General features: G+C 42.2%; 1 protein-coding gene across 1 annotated transcript in view; it reads right to left on the reverse strand.

Annotated features, from left to right (window-relative positions):
- Positions 1-6,380: 6,380 nt before the first annotated feature.
- Positions 6,381-19,762, reverse strand: part of LOC124598049 (structural maintenance of chromosomes protein 2-1-like) — a 34,419-nt gene continuing 21,037 nt past the window's right edge. The window contains exon 2 of the mRNA XM_047135976.1: positions 6,381-6,556. Within this exon, the coding sequence (XP_046991932.1) occupies positions 6,381-6,556 (176 nt within the window). The remainder of the gene's footprint in view (positions 6,557-19,762) is intronic.

Genomic DNA, 19,762 nt, shown 5'->3' on the forward strand with positions numbered 1-19,762 from the left:
ATTTAATTTTGAAGACAAGAAATTGTAATGCACGATGATCAATGTATGCTTTTACGTGCTTATCAGAAAGAAAGAAACGGAATTTGTTAAATGCCCAAACGATAGCTAATGCTTCTAATTCAGTAACGGAATAATTTTTTTCAGATTTTGTTAGCACTCGGCTAGCAAAAGTAATGGTTTTCTGAACGGTAGTGTCATTTTCTATGGCTTCTTGAAATAAATGGGCACCAAGACCGACTTTAGAAGAATCCGTGCTAAGGTAGAAATCTTGTGACAGATCTGGATGAGCTAGTATTGGCGCATTAAGTAGTGATTCTTTCAAAGAACTGAATTCCAACTGTGCTTGTTCGTCCCAGTTCCAAATTGTGTTTTTTCCAGTGAGAGAACGAAGCTTAGGTGTAACTAGAATTTGCATATTCAGAAAACGACGGTAAAAATTTACGAGACCTAGAAATCTGCTGACTTGTTTTTTGTGGATGGAACTGGAATGGCTCTGATTGCTTCTAACTTTTAAGGATCCGGCTGAATGCCTTCAGAAGAAATAATATGTCCCAAAAACCTCACCTTTGACCTATCGAATTCAGACTTTTCCAAGTTAACGGTAATTTCAGATTCTGCAAAAATACGTAACATGCTATTGAGGATGCGATTATGTTGTTCCCATGAGGCTTCTGCTATCAGAATATCGTCCACATATAAGGTGATGTGACGTTTTAAGAAATCAGGTAGTATGGAATTTAGCCCGCGAGTGAACGCTGCCAAAGAAATGTTCAAACCAAAAGGAAGTTTACGAAATTGATAACAAACGGCGAAACAAAGAAAAGCTGTGTATTTTCTACATTCTGGATGAAGTTCGATCTGATAAAAGCTGGATCTGAGATTAATAGAAGACAACACTTTACACCATTAAAATTTTGAAGTAGTTCTTCCATCGTTTGCAGGCGGCCTGTCTGTTTCAGGAATGACGATAGTATTGATTTGTCTCGAATCTAAGACAAGCCTGATCGATCCATTTTTCTTCTCAACAACATGTAATTGATTGTTGTATGAGCTTACTGCAGGCTCAATAATGCCCTCGTCAAGCATAGATTGTATTTCTGTTCTAACACGGTCCCTATAATGTGCTGGAATTACGTATGGTCTAACACAAAATTTAGTATGCTCACGAACACGAAATTGATATTGAAATTTCTATTTTGTGAGTAAAAACTGTGGAATGTGCTGGTAAAATCTCAAAAGGGTCCTGCCTATCAGTGTCATTACAGTTCTCAATTGTTTGAATTTTATTCTGAATTAACACATTAGTATCAAATATGCCGTCGATATCATCCCTGTCAGTACTTGCAGAGTGATTGTTAGTGTCTAGTTCCGTCGAAAATTCCAAACTGTTGTCTAAGAGAAGGTAAAGCCGATTAATTTCCTCGTCATGGTTTGAGAGCCAATCTTCAAATTTCAAAGGTATTGACTTACCTTCTTTCTCTAAACTTATTTCAGCATCGTGAAAGTTTAAGATTGCTTTGTATTCATTCAAAAAGTCTACTCCCAATATACTTTTCCGTCGACAATAATAGAACAATAAGAAAGTTCATAGAGAAGCTGTGGCTTTGACAAAAGAATTCTAAGTTGGTTTGTTGGCGTACATCTACACTTTTTCCAACGATTGCACCTTGTAATTTAATCTTACATAATGGAAGTGTGATCCAATAGTTCGATTTGTTTCATTTGCTAAAGGCTGTTTCACTAATTACTGAAATGGGACTGCCAGAGTCAAGTACTGCCGTAAATTTTACGTCATTTACTGTAATGTGAGTCACAGGATATGCAATGTTGTTATGTTTTACGTTGTGTTCCTGGAGTAAGATGTCCCTAATGTCTTCCATTTTTACATAATTACTAGCCACGGCAGCTACGTCGTCAGCTTCATAAGTACGTTTTGTGGCTGCCAGCGGTGTGAGTCATTGCTTATTGTCTTTTTGTTGGCGCGCGTCGTTATTGGGATTTGGAGATCTAACTTCTACAAATTCACCTTGTCGAGAGGGCCCAGCCCTGTTAGAATCCCGCCATTCCTGATGAAATTCAGGTCTGTCGTTATGATTATACCGTCTGTCGTCATGCCGGTAGTTCCTGTAGTTTCTTTCTTGTCGGTTAAGAGGTCGAGAATTCCTCCCTGAATTATCACTGCACGGTGGACCGTTGCGTCTGAAGTTATTCTGTCTCCCTTGATAATAATTATTTTGGTTCCCATACTGTCTGTTTCTCTGATTGTCCCTGTGATATTCATTACAACGAAAATGCGATCTTCCTCTGTAACTATTTTTTTCTCTGCCAACGGTTGTCATACGGGTGGTGTCTGTTTTGGTCACGATTTGCGTTGTAAGAATAGCCTTGTCGTGTCCAGTTATTATTTCTTTCATCACGGAATTGAGATGGATGTGACCTGTAATTGTTGTGTTCTTGTTTTCGCGTCCCGCGATTGTCAGTGTCAATTTCCAGTGCTTGTAACAGTCCCTGAAAAGCTTCAATGTCGTCTTTGCAACGTCCTGCCAAAATAATATGTCGTAAATGTTCAGGCAATTTGATTAAGCAAATGCAGATGAGTTCTAAGGGGCTGTATGGGTTTGACAGGTACTAATTCTTGTGCAACATGTCTTCAAAATATTTCACAAGACTGGAAAATTCAGATTGTTGGAAATGTTTCATCATTATGATGTTACGTTTTACTCGGTCTTGTGTAGCTTGAGACCCTGTGACAATCGTGAATGACCGTTCGCATTCTTACAGGTGGTTCATTCTCTAAATAGCCATATATAAATTCTAATCTGTGCTCTAATGACCATTTGGGAGGAAAACAATGAGAGAATTGATGAAGCCACGCTTGTGGATGAATGTCGTAGCCAGAATTCTTAAACGTTTTGAGTTTACGTGTGGTAATAAACAGCTTATAGTCAAAATCATCATGTCGGCGAGTCGCATATCGGTCATTGTTACTGCGTTTCGGCGGTTCCATCTCAAAATTCGGTCTACCTTGCTAATTTCTTTCATAATTTCCGAAGTGCCCTGTGTTATTGTTTTGTGGCTGTTCTGTATTTCTATGTCCCTCTCCCCGTATTGGAGCGCGACTGTCCTCTGAAGTATGTAATTCTTGTATTACCTGTGTCAACTGATCTTGTACTTCCCGGATTTCTCTTTTGTGTTGCGTATTATTTTGATTCTGATTTTGTTTAAATTTCCTAATTTGTTCGTACTCCTCTGTATCATTGAAGACTGCCGGTCTTGTGTCATTCAGATTATCATCTACCTTCGTAGATAAATTATTTAGCTGATCCGAAAGTTCGACTACTTTATCTGATAATGAACTAATTTCCTCCATGTGTCTTTCTGAACCAATTTTCAGAGTATCTACTGTGTCCTTTAAGTTTTCCTGAGTTTTTGCAAGTAGCGTAACCGAATCGGTAGATGCAACTGAGTCAATTTTAGCACGCAAGGTCTCGTGATTTTCATGAACAATAGTTTGCAGTTCTTTTATGGCTACTTCGTGATTCTGTAATGTATTTTCATGCCGCGAAAAAATAGGTTAAAAATGCTCACAAATTTGTGTTTTTACATCATTACAGACTTGTTGACATTTCGATTCGATGTTACGTAACTCAGTAGTTAAATTTTCACGTGTTTGTTCAAGCGTGGTGTCTAACTTTTGAAGATTTTGTGCCATTTTGTCTAACTTCTGAAGATTTGGTTCCATTGTGCCTAACTTGTGCTGTGTTTGTCTCCGATTTTGTTCCATTGTGTCTAACTTTTGAAGATTTTGTTCCATTGTATTTAACTTTTGCTGTGTTTGTCTCTGATATTGTTCCATTGTGTCTAACTTTTGAAGATTTTGTTCCATTGTGTCTAACGTTTGAAGATTTTGTTCCATCGTGTCTAACTTTTGAAGATTTTGTTCCATTGTGTATAACTTTTGAAGCTTTTGTCCCATTTTGTTGCATTAATTGTAATAACAATACACTTGTGTCTGAAACATGTTCCTCAATGCTATTCGGCCTTGCATTTGAACCGGCAATATTCGCATTTTGAAAAGCAGAAAATGTGTCTTGACTTATTTGAGAAAACGGTAAGGACCCAAAACCTGAATCTACAGTATTTGCAAGATTGTGTCCTGTCATTTCGGAATCCTGAGACGAGCTGTTGCCCACCGATCGATCGATAATGCTTCCCTGTTCACTATTTGTTTCACTGTCTACACCATTATTTGCCGCCCGCTCCATTTCCCTATGCACAATTACCAAATCACTACTTTGAATGTCTGTTAATTCATTACACAGTGGTGCTGATAAGCTACGCTCGTCGTCACAATTATTTCTCAGTTTACTTTGTAGCCTAGTGTTACGTTTTTCACACGCCATAATTATCACGTATTTCACACGATAACACAGAAAAGCACAATTTGAAGAGCAAAATAAGAAAACACATTAACATAGCATTGAAAATAATATCTAGTTAATTGCAAGCTCAGATGCGAAATACTTGGTGCAAATCGACATGCATGCCACAACTATTTTACTGTACAACAATGAAAGACTGCAACTACAAAGGAGATTCTCTCTACAATTACGCGCTAGCAATGCACAATAGCTACACTAATTACACAAACTACAAGAAAAAATCAGAAGATTCCAGTGAGGTATTCTCGGCTAAGGGTCGACATATGAACCGTCCCCTTAGAAAAATTATTGAATGCCTGTGCTGATAAATCCCTTACGTTATTTGATTTTCAAACAGCTGAGCAGAACTGAACATCCTCACACATTTCTTTCTTTACCTATTCTGATCAACACTGAACTGACACACAATACTTTTAGCGCAACGCTATCTGACTTTCAATAATCCCTACAAAAGAATGGTCCTGACTAACAATAACCTATACCTTTCATGAACCACTTACCTCACCAAAAATCTTCATTACTCGAACTACTGCAATACGGCGAGCGCCACTACTGGCACCGAGCGAGGTGGCGCAGTGGTCAGCACACTGGACTCACATTCTGAAGGACGACGGTTCAATCCCGTCTCCAGCCATCCTGATTTAGCTTTTCCGTGATTTCCCTAAATCGTTTCAGGCAAATGCCGGGATGGTTCCTTTCAAAGGGCACGGCCATTTCCTTCCCAATCCTTCCCTTACCCGAGCTTGCGCTCCGTCTCTAATGACCTCGTTGTCGACGGGACGTTAAACACTAACCAACACCACCACCACTACTACCAGCTAAATAAAAGATTCAAACTACTGAAGGCACTAACTACTGATAGACATAGTTAGCAAATGAAAGATGTTGATAGAGAACAATGTATTTACCTTAATAGTGTTCAAAAGTCATTATATATATAAGTTCATGACATCCAGTCTTACATATTTACTGTCTCTGATGGACACACGTCCAGATCATCTGTTCTCAAAACTCCGCCATCTCTCTCCCCACATCCACCTCTGCTGGCGGCTCACCTTCAACAGCGCAACGCTACGCGCTGTTAACAGCCAACTGCCCAACACTACAATGCGAATATTACAACAATGCTAACCAGCCACAGACTGCACACAGCACAGCCAGTGATTTTCATGCAGAGCGCTACGTGGCGTTACCAATATAAAAACCTAAACAGCCTACTTACATGCCTACTAAAGAGACGGCTTACACCACGCTTGTCCGCCCTATTCTGGAGTATTGGTGTGCGGAGTGGGATCTGCACCAGGTGGGACTGACGGATGGCATCGAAAAAGTACAAAGAAGGGCACCTCGTTTTGTATTATCGCGAAATAGGGGAGATAGTGTCACAGACATTATACGTGAATTGGAGTGGCAATCAAAACAAAGGCGTTTTTCGTTGCGACGGGATCTTCTCGTGAAATTTCAATCACCAGTTTTCTCCTCCGCTTGCGAAAACATTCTGTTGGCATCCACTTACATAGGGAGAAATGTTCATCACGATAAAATAAGAGAAATCAGGGCTCGCACAGAAAAATTTAAGTGCTTGTTTTTCTCGCGTGCCGTTCGAGAGTGGAACGGTGGAGAGACAGCTTGAAGATGGTTCATTGAGCCCTCAGCCAGGCACTTTATTGTGAATAGCAGAGTAATCGCGTAGATGTGGATGTAGATGTTGAAATATCGCAGGTTGTCGAACACATCGCCCGGCTGTATTACCGTAATTTATATGGACCCTTTAAATAGGCGTTTGCCACAAGGCGCTCAGAGAAGTAGCGGAATTCCCAAACTCTAAGTCCGAATTGGGATTCGAATCGCCGTCTCCCCGGTTGTGAATCAAGTGGCCACCTCGACCACATCTTTCGCTACTGCTAGGGTGCTAACTGAGTTGAGACGGAGTTGTCGTCAGTGGCTCGCTAGCAGCTCACTGAGGCACGCCTGTGTGACAGGTGGTGTGTGGCCCTGGGGGCCAAGGCACGCGCCCGTGGCGAGCTGGCAGCCGCAACCTCTGCGGGCACATCCATCAGACGCCTCGCCGAGCTGCCGCGGGGGAGTCGCTCCCTCAGCGGCGGAGACCCTGTCTGTCAAAGGCCACCTTTCCTGCTAGTCAAGACTGCGAAGCTGTGTGAGATATAGGTTCCACGCTCGAGAGTCAGTGCTTTTCTCTTTTTGAAACCTTGAGCGAGTTAGATAAAAAAATCACTTACAAGGAGACCCTCCATACTGTAAATCAGGGATTTTCATGCGCTTGAAATATGTTGTAGAGGCACTTGGTTTTTGAGAAAATCGATTTTGAAGTTCATTACGTGCTTTGTACATTCGTTACATAACAAACAGTTAGAGCAAGGCAGGTTAGCGCAGCGGTAAAGATTCAGGGCTACTGCGCTCGAGGTACTGTGTTCGAACCCTGCTCGTATACTTTTATTTTTCAAAATCGACCTATTTTTTCAATTTTATGTCAAATAATAGCAACAAACAGTGTAAGATGTGCGAAATTATAAAGATGTATTCAGTTATACTGACCCTACGACTTATCTTAGAAAAAAAGATGAAGGAAAGGCAAACCTACATTTCTAGCGTTTGTAGACTTAGAGAAAGCTTTTGACAATGTTGACTGGAATACTCTCTTTCAAATTCTGAAGGTGGCAGGGGTAAAATACAGGGAGCGAAAGGCTATTTACAATTTGTACAGAAACCAGATAGCAGTTATAACAGTCGAGGGTCATGAAAGGGAAGCAGTGGTTGGGAAGGGACTGAGACAGGGTTGTAGCCTCTCTCCAATGTTATTCAATCTGCATATTGAGCAAGCAATAAAGGAAACAAAATAAAAGTTCGGAGTAGGTATTAAAATCCATGGAGAAGAAATAAAAACTTTGAGGTTCGCCAATGACATTGTAATTCTGTCAGAGACAGCAAAGGACTTGGCAGAGCAGTTGAACGGAATGGACAGTGTCTTGAAAGGAGGATATAAGATGAACATCAACAAAAGCTAAACGAGGATAATGGAATGTAGTCGAATTAAGTCGGCTGATGCTGAGGAAATTAGGTTAGGAAATGAGACACTTAAAGTAGTAAAGGAGTTTTGCTATTTGGGGGGCAAAATAACTGATGATGGTCGAAGTAGAGGGGATATAAAATGTAGACTGGCAATGGCAAGGAAAGCATTTCTGAAGAAGAGAAATTTGTTAACATCGAGTATAGATTTAAATGTCACAAAGTCGTTTCTGAAAGTTTTTGTATGGAGTGTAGCCATGTATGGAAGTGAAACGTGAACGATAAATTGCTTAGACAAGAAGAGAATAGAAGCTTTCGAAATGTGGTGCTACAGAAGAATGCTGAATGATGGGTAGATCACAAAACTAATGAGGAGGTATTGAACAGAATTGGGGAGAAGAGGAGCTTGTGGCACAACTTGACTAGAAGAAGGGATCGGTTGGTAGGACATGTTCTGAGACAATGGGGGATCACCAATTTAGTATTGGAGGACTGCGTGGAGGGTAAAAATCGCTCAAAATGGTTCAAATGGCTCTGAGCACTATCGGACTTAATATCTGTGGTCATCAGTCCCCTAGAACTTAGAACTACTTAAACCTAACTAACCTAAGGACATCACACACATCCATGCCCGAGGCAGGATTCGAACCTGCGACCGTAGCAGTCGCGCGGTTCCGGACTGAGCGCCTGAACCGCTAGACCACGACGGCCGGCTAAAAATCGTAGAGGGAGACCAAGAGATGAATACATTAAGCAGATCCATAAGGATGCGGGCTGCAGTAGGTAGTGGGAGATGAAGAAGCTTCCACAGGATAGAGTAGCATGGAGAGCTGCATCAAACCAGTCTCAGGACTGAAGACCACAACAACATTCAATTATTAATTTTTTCAAATATTCATTCCGTTTGTGGTTTGCAGTTGAAGTTCCAAATGTTCGTACAACGGTCGCTTCTTGTATTATCTGAAATCGATCTCCGCCCATTATCGCGCCCTCTCCCGTGAATATCGTTAGCCGTAACGGGAACCCATCTCCTAGGCCAATGAGGATGCGAGTTATATTCCTTTACGTTCGCATCTAACTACAGCGTCAGTTGTTCGCAAAGCGTCTCTAGTGCTGTGAGTTATCAAAATTCCGTGAAATGGAAGAACCAAGTGTAGCGCAACCAGAAGAAGATCCACAAGTAGAGGAGTTTGAACGAAGAATCAAAAGGCAAAAGCACAAATGCCATTAAATGCGCCGAAAATCTACTCAGCGATTTGAATCTCGTAACGAATACAACGCCTAGCGTGATCTCTGCCAATTCCGTTGCAATTGGAGATGATATATGTATCGCAATACAGGATCTCTTGGTCGAAAGACAGATCATTATTGATGATGAATTGATAGAGTTGAACGAAGAAGATGAATTGGGAGAACATGATGCGAACTACAAATGTAATGAATTAATTAATTAATAACTGAATACATCTTTATAATTTCGCACACCTTACACTGTTTGTTGATATTCTTTTAAATAAAATTGAAAAATTCGGTCGATTTTGAAAAAAAAAGTGCGCCAACAGCCAGGTACTCAGGGTAGGTGGCTCTACAACATATTTGAAGCGCATCAAAATCCGTGATTTAGAGTATGGAGGGTGAAGTGTCGGCAGAAGTGCCAACACCGTGTTGTTTGAGGAAGCCGAAATGCACGCTATACACTTACGCAGGCTGGCGTGAGGTCTGAAACAGAATACGTAATGAATGCTATAAAGAAAAGTACGTAGCTGCTGGAATACTTAACTTTAATCCATCATTGGTGTACATCGCTCTTGACGATACAAGTTATACTTTTTAGATAAATGCACTATTCTGTAATGGCGCCTTGCTAGGTCGTAGCCATTGACTTAGCTGAAGGCTATTCTAACTACCTTCTCTGCAAATAAGCGAGGCTTCGTCAGTGTTGCATCGCTAGCTAAGTCGTCCGTACAACTGGGGCGAGTGCTAGTAAGTCTCTCTAGACCTGCCGTGTGGCGGCGCTCGGTCTGCAATTACTGACAGTGGGGACACGCGGGTCCGTCGTATACTAGCGGACCGCGGCCGATTTAAAAGGCTACCACCTAGCAAGTGTGGTGTCTGGCGGTGACACCACAGAGGGTCCCCTTGTTAGCCTGCAGGTAACAATAAAAAGAGGGAGGGAAAATTCAGAATGTGGTGAGACTTAAGTACCTAGGAGAATGAATAGAAACTGGATAGAAAAAGAAGCAATGGGATGGCGAATAAACAAGAAACTTTCCATACAAATATGAACATCTGCAATAAGGATTGATGAAAATCTTTCGGGCTTCCAGCTATCTGGCACTGTCAAAATATCGCGACGTTGCGAAGAGTGTCGTACCTATCATCTTCTGGCGAAGGCGAAGTCCTTTCTCTTTTTCCTCTTCATCCTTTTTTGTTTGTTTGTTAATTCAAAGGGAGACTTTAGGCTGCCGAGGAGTACATAGCTTTTTTCAGCCGATTGTGTTAGCGTAACTTGGTGGTGAATCGTGGCGGGACTGGTGGCAGTAGTATCTCTGACATGAGTACGATCGATTTCCTGGTGCAGAGGTTTATCTTTGGTCTTGGGCCGGCCCGAGACGCAAGGGTGTGCCGACCGCGAGTGGGGGAGAGGACACAACACTTTTTAGAACGTTACGCCGCGGTGCGCGAGTCGGCGATTGGCTGGCAGGTAGAAGCGAAGATGGCGTGCCTGGGGCCGGGCGACGGTTGTCACGTGGTTGTACAGGAGTCGGCGGTAGTTGGCTGGCGCTGTAGATTCTCCGGCAAACTCGTGAGCTGTGGATGTGCCCGCTTCCTTGGAGGGACACGCTGTTATGGTCTTGCGAAGTGATGGTCTGGTATCTTCGCAAAATCGCCCCAGCATCAAGACACCCAGTTAAGTGCGCTAATTACTAGTTAACTGTCATTGTGATCGCTCTTGGTACAGTAAGACGTTGCAGTACGTGTGATGTTATGTTCGTTCGATTTCATTTGGGGCCTAGTACTAAGTGTGTGCTCTGCTTCCGCATAATATTGATGTTTTTGCAGCTGTGTGTCATTAAGTTCTTGTGATTGTCGGTTCTCTGGAGCCAGTTCATTTCCCACTCTTAGTGTTTGTTTATCAGATACAGTTTTACTTGAAAGAAGCAGTTTCGAATGGAAAGAGTTGTTGTTTAGCCCTGATTTTATAGAGTTAGTGGCCGGCCACGGTGGCCGAGCGGTTCTAGGCGCTTCAGTCCGGAACCGCGCGACTGCTACGGTCGCAGGTTCGAATCCTGCCTCGGGCATGGATGTGTGTGATGTCCTTAGGTTAGTTAGATTTAAGTAGTTCTACGTTCTAGGGGAGTGATGACCTCAGATGTTAAGTCCCATAGTGCACAGAGCCATTTGAACCATTTTTTATAGAGTTAATATACTGGTCAACCCTAAATGTTAAACTTAAGGAAAGTTATTCTGCCTCCCGTTGTCGGGTGTGGTCTGTGTTTCAATGAGCTGAGGCAGCGGGCAACCGAAGGGCAGAGCTTCCCTTTACATAACAGTTTTAGCTTACGGGCGATGGACTTTGCCAGAGCTCGGGTGTTCCTCTTCGGTAGCGTTTGCTTGGTTCACATTTTGGTGGCCTACTCGACGTGGGGTTGCAAACGGAGCCACGTCTTGATTCAAAGTATTACTTCTCTCAGTCGGCTCTACCGTTCGTGGTTAAACTTCGGCCTTACAAGCTTGGACCTATCTTCTGTTGTTACACATTTATCATTGTACAAAGTTGTAACTTTCTATGCCGTAAACGTCCATCTTACAAGTCAATGGGCATTTGAATAATTGCGGGTTCGCCCTGCAAAATTGCCCAACTTAAGTTTAATAAATATGTTTTAGGTATTCGTGTTAAAGTTGAAATTGAACGGGTTTTAAATAACGTGTCTTAACTAGAGTTGTTTTTAAATTCAGCTTTAGTGGGTTCTGTCAGTTTTGTTGAGAGTTCGTGGGAGATGATTTGTTAACTTGTTTGTGATTTTATGTAATGAGAGTTTCTTACATATTTTGCCTCACTGGCGGTTTTCAGTGTTTATGAGAGATGATTTATTAACGTGCTTATGGTTTTATGTAATGTCTCTTAAATAATCTTGCCCGAGTGGCGCCTGTCAAATTTCACGTGATCGTTTTGGGTAGCTAATAAAACCATTGGAATTGAAATGTTCACTTTATTGGGTCAGCCCTTCCACCCCCTTTAGATTTAAAGGTTAAACAAACAGGTGTTAAGTAAAGTCGTATCAAGTGGTATTCTGGTTTGAAACTCTTTATTGCCAGCCGGTGTGGCCGTGCGGTTCTCGGCGCTTGTGTGGAGCCGCGTGACCGCTACGGTCGCAGGTTCGAATCCTGCCTGGGGCACCGATGTGTGTGATGTCCTTAGGCTAGTTAGCTTTAAGTAGTTCTAAGTTCTAGGGGGCTAATGACCTCAGATGTTAAGTCCCATAGTGCTCAGAGCCATTTGAACTATTTTTTTGAAACTCTTTATTGTATTTGGGGGAAGAAGATGTTGGTTGGAGGATCTACAGGGCAGCTCTGGCATTCTCGTAGAGACACTGGGGAAGATATTTGTACTAGCGGTGAGCCACCCTGCACCTGTCAACGGGTGGCTGGATGCTGTCTAGCAGTTAGGGCGGGGAGGGGCTGATGTCGAAGTGGTGGGGGTCGCGAATGCGCCTTTCGCATCTTTGAGCATCCTGGGTGCGACTTGCGTGCTGGACACTATTGGGCGCACTCTTACTGTATCGCCGCTAACGCAGGAATTCGTGCCGCACTCGGCTGGTATCCTTCGCTCCATTGACCAGAGTTTCGCGAATCCTATTTCAAATGATTCCTGTGCAACGTTTTCCCAACAGTCGATTGCTCGGCATAAAAATGGTTGCAATGGCTCTGAGCACTATGGTACTTAGCATCTGGGGTCATCATTCCCCTAGAACTTAGAACTACTTAAACCTAACTAACCTAAGGACACCACACACAGCCATGCCCGAGGCAGGATTCGAACCTGCGACCGTAGCAGACTTACGGTTCCGCACTGAAGCACCTAGCACCGCTCGGCCACCGCGGCCGGCTGCTCGGCATAGCACGTCCACATTGGAGCATATTCACATGTTATCTCCCTCACAATGCCACGCCACATTTTGCATAATTCTTACAAAATGACTTCCAAATCCCAGCAACTGAATACTAATATCTCATATGAAAATGTCAGCAATGGTATATGTTGCTTCGCGCCTTGTCCCTCAGTATCAGGAGAAACTATGAACTCATCTAAAGAAATTAAAAGCAAAGACGTCAATCTTTAATAGGAAGAGAAACTGAAATGTTAAACACAGAGAAGAGAGCAGATACTCGTAAGTGGTAAGACTTCGTTGAAGAGGTTTACGAGGCGGAGGAAATGTTTGGTTACGTGATGGAAGAAGAAATTGGAGTCGACAAAAAAGATATAGGGAATCTAGCATTAAAGTGCGTATTTAAAAAAGTTTTGGAGACCTGGCGATGGAATAAGATGGAAGCCACAGTTAACATTCCTTTGGAATTTATAAAATCAAATAAACGACTTCTCTAGTTCACTTTTAGATTCTGTGCGTCTGGAGAGATACTTGATAATAGAAGCAAGACATAAGGAAAAACAAGACGTGTTCACAGAATTTGTCCACCTAGAAAAATCGTTCGACAATATGAAATTCGATGTTCACAGATAAATAGGTGAAAGCTATAGAGAAAAACGGGTAAAACACAAGGGGCGTTCAATAATTAATGCAGTACATTTTTATTTCTCGGCCGGTTTCGGTGGAGGAACTGCGGGACTTGTTATGAGACATTGTGGAATATTCCGACTTCAGCCCATATAGTTTCATGGAGTTCTCGTAAGTAGTGGCCATATACATAACCTCTGGCATCTTTAACGGAGGTACGTTCCAAGGAGAGAGCTATCGTTGAGTTTTTTAATTTTTTAATTTTTTATTCTTTTTACTTTATTTTATTTATTTATTTTTTTTCTTGCGGAGAATCAGAGCATCGCAGATATTCATAGGCGGTTGCGGGACACCTATGGAGACATGGCAGTGAACTAAACCGGGGGGAGTCGTTAGGTAAGGCGCCTCCCATCGTCGCAACAAGGTCGCACAAACCTGTCCGATTTCCCGCGTGCCAACCGGCCGCACACATCTGTTACTTCTACAGTGTGTTCGCCGCCACAAAAACGCAAACTATATTCTCAATCGTTCTGAAAGCGCTAGGCCTCATACAAGTCTGCGTACCCGATAGGAGTTCACAAAACTTAATTTCATGTTCTTCCTCATCCACCCAACAGCCCGGATCTCCCACCTTCCGACTTTCATCTGTTTGGAAGCAAAGAGAGCACTTAAAAACTCGCACCGGCACAGTCGAAGTGTTTGGTAATCTGGCATGGTTTGATGTAGTGTTTCCAACACAAACCTCTGGGTAAGCAGTTGTGGGACCAAAGATGGCAACTTGCTGGCTTGGTCGAACCAACGATTTCGCATGCATTGTTGAGGTCAATTGGTACCTGTTCCCCCCCCCCCCCCCTACCCAAAATCTCGGCCGATGCGTTAGAACACAAGAGAGTGGGGCGAGGCATTCGTTGTCTGGCAGCCGCAGGCGTAATGTGTGGAAGTCTTTGGCAAGCGCTCTCTCTAAATTTTTCGGCCATCTCCGTGGCCATTATGTAGTCTTTTCAGTACGAAGCTCGAAACTGTAGACTTTAATGGGGGTTATTTTAAGTTTTCAACAACTGTGTAGATTATATTTCGCGTGTAATTGCGTGTGAAACTGCGTAATTTAATTAATTTTTCTTGTGAATCACATCTTTGCTGCTGTGGCCCAAAGCCGTGCACGTGATGCCCTTTTCTCTTACCACTGTAGAATGATTATAAAATGATCGTGCTTGCTATAATAAGCATGATAATATAAAATTAAAGCGTGGACTACCGTAATTTTATGGGAACTTGTACATCATAGCCTGTAGTTTTTACTAGTATTTTGAAAGTTAGCAACTCAAGAAGGTTAACAGATATTCGAATGAAACATTAACCAAATAATTAGTATACTGTGACCTCTATGTGGAAAAAAATTGAATACTATGTGATACACAGTGGAGTTCAATATTGATACGTCCTGAATTACGCGTAATTTTTATTTTAGGTACGGTTTACTTCCATACAATTAAAATAAGAGGTAAAAACAAATTTTATTCTTTTAATTATTAACTTGTTGAAACAGAAACCAGGAATATTTATCAGTTCGTTGTTCTGTGCATTTGTTTAAAAATTGTTTTTTACATTTCAATCTTTTGTCCTAGTAATTGAAGGACATTTGTCTTGTTCCAGCTTAAAATATTTATTACATTGTTCAATAATTTGTTCACTGTGTAGGCAAGGACTACATCATTACTCATACGAAATTTTGTTTTTGTAGCTTTAGAACTGGATGAGGTAATAATAAAAAAGTATGCAATTCATAGTCCAGCATCTTGCCTATATCTAGAGAGGTAACTGTGACAACTCCATACAGCGATGTATGGCGTCTGTTCTGCCAGGAACCTTCCATTGGAGCAACAATATTAGTAGATTGAAAAAATTCTACAGTTTCTTTCCTTGACCTCTGCATAGTTGCTTCACTAAGTTCCGTTAGAACACTACGCAAACAGTTATAATACCTCTCAGATTTTACAGGTGGTGGTGGGAGATCCATCACAGCACATAATATATTGGCTTCTTTTCTTCCCTTCCCAATACACGTCATGGAATAAGCAAGGCTGACATTCACTTCACTATATCCTGCGCATGTTACGGGAGACGTCGTTGTACAATTCGTTTCTTTGCACACTTAACATTCGACTACAATTGTGCTGGCTAGGCCTTTTCCTTACATAAGTTCTCACTGTTTACATTTAGCAACAGACAAAAGCAACTCTAAAAGCTTGAATTTACTAATTAAAATGTAACTTATTTTCACTATTTAGAATTCCAACATCTTGATTATTTTCGGTAAGATGTTCCAACCTGTGTTTTGAAGCGTTGCTTGGCTAACTTTTAAGCCTAGTCTCACTTCGCCTTGGTGTAACAGTTTTTTTGTTTGTTTTTACGACTTACAACAACAGGCTTGTGTTGATTACCGTAAAATTTTACGACTGCAATTAGACTTCTTTCTTTCTGGCATTTGCGATTGAAAATGGTTGAAATATGCTGTCATACAACAAGTTTACAGTACGAAAACAGGTGAAAAACGTAATTAAAGTCAAATAATATAATTGCACCGACAGAAAGAGCATTGCAATAAATACTTGCTTGTAGTACAGTCTTTATGTTGTTAAAGGATATTACACAAACGAGTTACTATTGAAATAGCAGTCGCAAAATCAAATAACGATATATTTTAGGCAAGGCCTTCTGTTTGACAGCAGACCGCATCTGCTTTAGAAAGGCATTTGAACATGAAAATGAAGAGGTGCTGTACGTAAAGAATATACAGTGCCGGAAAAAAAATTAGTACATCATGTTAGAGGTTTCAAATTCACTCAAGATTTATTGCTGCAACAGTGCAAAAGGAGAACATGAAAAGATTACTCACACATTTACAGATCAATAGCACAGGCGGTTCTGAGGTACCTGATATCGACCCATGCTGAAATACCCATATCAGTACGTGGTGTACCTCCATGGTAGGCGCTGACCTGCCATCCACTCGATTGTATAAAAGGCGAATACTGTCCTGGGATTCGTCATGCCACGTCTCCGACCCCTTCACGTAGTTCTGTGAGAGTTGTTGGTTGACGGGTCACACGAATCCCTTCTTGCTCCATCAAATCCCGCAACTGCTCAGTTGGATAAAAGTCCGGAGATCGTGCTGGCCAGGGAAGTTGCCGCACGTCTAGCAGAGCACGTTGAGTCTCACGGGCCGTGTGTGGGCGAGCACTGTCCTGTTGGAACAACACATCACCTTCTTATTTCAGGAAGGAGAAAAGAATGAGTGTGGGAGCATTCTGAAGGAACCGAGCGCTGGGTAGTATCCCCTCCAGAAACACCTGTGACGAAAGAAAGTTTTGGTTTATCGCACCCCAGAACATAAGGCATCATATTTATTCCTTAATGAAATTTGTCATTATAAATATATAACTTTTTCAAACCAGCACCTCAGTTCATGGAATCAGTACTAGAAATAAGAATCTTGACAAGGGTTTAAAGTCACTTACTCTTGTACAAAATGGCGTGCATTATTCAGGAACACACATTTTCTATAACTTGCCAGCAGCCATAGAAAGCTTAACAACCAATGACATTCAGTTTAAGAGAAGCCCAAAGGAATTCTTGGTGGCCAACTCCTTTTATTCCATTATATATATATATATATATATATATATATATATATATTTTGTACTATATAAAGTACAATTTAACTCCTGCACCATTTCAGTGCAGTAATGTGTTCATTGTATATAAGTATTGTAGTAGTTCTGTTGTTGTTGTTGTTGTGGCCTTCAGTCCAGAGACTGGTTTGATGCAGCTCTCCATGCTACTCTATCCTGTGCAAGCTTCATCTCCCAGTACCTATAGCAACCTAAATCCTTCTGAATCTGCTTAGTGTATTCATCTCTTGGTCTCCCTCTACGATTTTTACCCTCCACTCTGCCCTCCAATACTAAACTGGTGATCCCCTGATGCCTCAGAACATGTCCTATCAACCGAATATGTTTATTACCTTATAAATAAATAAAAACATTTTTTTATAATTTTAATTTCAGCGCATTAATGCGATCTTAGTAAACGACTATTGTAAAATGATTCTTTTATATAGCGTCCATTAAAAAAAAATGAGGATCATTCCACTTGGGACCTGTGGAAGGTACATTAGCTTATTTGTTTTACTTGTAAACATTTGTCATGTATTGTTGTTTTTCTGTCATATTCTACATCCCGGGGGACGTCCTCACTACAGATCAATTAGAATGAAAGGAAATCTAATCTCATCTAATCAGGTGGGGGCAGGTTGTCTTCAACAAATGTACTCTACGAGACGGCACTCATGTGGTCCCCGTTTTACTCGCGAAGGACTATCACTCGGGTGCAGGCAGAAACAGCTTTCATCGTGAAGGCTACAGCGCTCCATTCCATCTTCCAAGTCTGACGACACCAGTCTTGCACGTCGATGCTGTGGCGCGGGTGGAGGATGCGTGCCCACAATCCCACTGCTAACAATCGGTTCGCAACAGTTCCCGCTGCCCTTACAATACGACGATCCTGGAGAGCGTCTGTTCTTCGTGGTTGACCAGGACCATGTCTGCGGGTGTGAGAATGTTCACATGACCATTAATACCAGCATCGTTGTACAACTGACGTAGTACGTTCCACTTGTGTGGCAATTCTTCGAAGGGGCCATCCCGCCACTCGGAGAGCCGAGATTCGACCCCTTTCAAAGTCGCTCTGTTGGCTGTACGAGGTGCATTCAAGTTCTAAGGCCTCCGATTTTTTTCATAATTAACTACTCACCCGAAATCGATGAAACTGGCTTTACTTCTCGACGTAATCGCCCTGCAGACGTACACATTTTTCACAACGCTGACGCCATGATTCCATGGCAGCGGCGAAGGCTTCTTTAGGAGTCTGTTTTGACCACTGGAAAATCGCTGAGGCAATAGCAGCACGGCTGGTGAATGTGTGGCCACGGAGAGTGTCTTTCACTGTTGGAAAAAGCCAAAAGTCACTAGGAGCCAGGTCAGGTGAGTAGGGAGCATGAGGAATCACTTCAAAGTTGTTATCACGAAGAAACTGTTGCGTAACGTTAGCTCGATGTGCAGGTGCGATGTCTAAGTGAAACAGCACACGCGCAGCCCTTCCCGGACGATTTTGTTGCAGTGCAGGAAGGAATTTGTTCTTCAAAACATTTTCGTAGGATGCACCTGTTACCGTAGTGCCTTTTGGAACGCAATGGGTAAGGATTATGCCCTCGCTGTCCCAGAACATGGACACCATCATTTCTTCAGCACTGGCGGTTACCCGAAATTTTTTTGGTGGCGGTGATTCTGTGTGCTTCCATTGAGCTGACTGGCAATTTGTTTCTGGATTGAAAAATGACATCCACGTCTCATCCATGGTCACAACCGACGAAAAGAAAGTCCCATTCATGCTGTCGTTGCACATCAACATTGCTTGGCAACATGCCACACGGGCAGCCGTGTGGTCGTCCGTCAGCATTCGTGGCACCCACCTGGATGACACTTTTCGCATTTTCAGGTCGTCACGCAGGATTGTGTGCACAGAACCCACAGAAATGCCAACTCTGGAGGCAATCTGTTCAACAGTCATTCGGCGATCCCCCAAAACAATTCTCTCTACTTTCTCGATCATGTCGTCAGACCGGCTTGTGTGAGCCCGAGGTTGTTTTGGTTTGTTGTCACACGATGTTCTGCCTTCATTAAACTGCCACACCCGCGAACGCACTTTCGACACATCCATAACTCGATCACCACATGTCTCCTTCAACCGTCGATGAATTTCAATTGGTTTCACACCACACAAATTCAGAAAACGAATGATTGCACGCTGTTCAAGTAAGGAAAAGGTCGTCATTTTAAGTATTTAAAACAGTTCTCATTCTCGCCGCTGGCGGTAAAATTCCATCTTCCGTATGGTGCTGCCATCTCTGGGACGTATTGACAATGAACGCTGCCTCATTTTAAAACAATGCGCATGTTTCTATCTCCTTCTAGTCCGGAGAAAAAAAATCGGAGGCCTTAGAACTTGAATGCACCTCGTAGAAAGCAAGAGTATGTCTTTGTGGCATCGTTGCCTTCTTGCTTCACACAACTGTACCACACTTAACCTTCTGGGTGTGTGCGTTCCCTGTTAAAGAGTGAACACGGATTGCGCTCTGGTAGGCATGACACTACATTGTGTATTGACGGACGACGTTCAAACAATTATCAGTACATCTACAACAAGTGGCATATGCTGTCATCGGATCAAAGCCGGCGTCATCTATCACAGTGTACTACATTTTTCCGACAGTGTACTTTTAGAATCAGGAAGAATCACGGAATTTTATTAAATAAAAAATAGTTCCATTTTTTGAGTCTTCGTGGTTCCAAGTCTCCTTAAGCAGTTTTCTATGTCAGCGACATTTTGCTATTGTGGCCCTCAGCCAAGCACGTGGTAGTCATTGTGTCCCTTGTCACCGATGGAATCATAATAAAATGATGGTGTATTAATAATAAGCTGAACCACGCGACCGCT

The sequence above is a fragment of the Schistocerca americana genome, chromosome 1, assembly GCF_021461395.2.
Source record: "Schistocerca americana isolate TAMUIC-IGC-003095 chromosome 1, iqSchAmer2.1, whole genome shotgun sequence".
Taxonomy (NCBI): domain Eukaryota; kingdom Metazoa; phylum Arthropoda; class Insecta; order Orthoptera; family Acrididae; genus Schistocerca; species Schistocerca americana.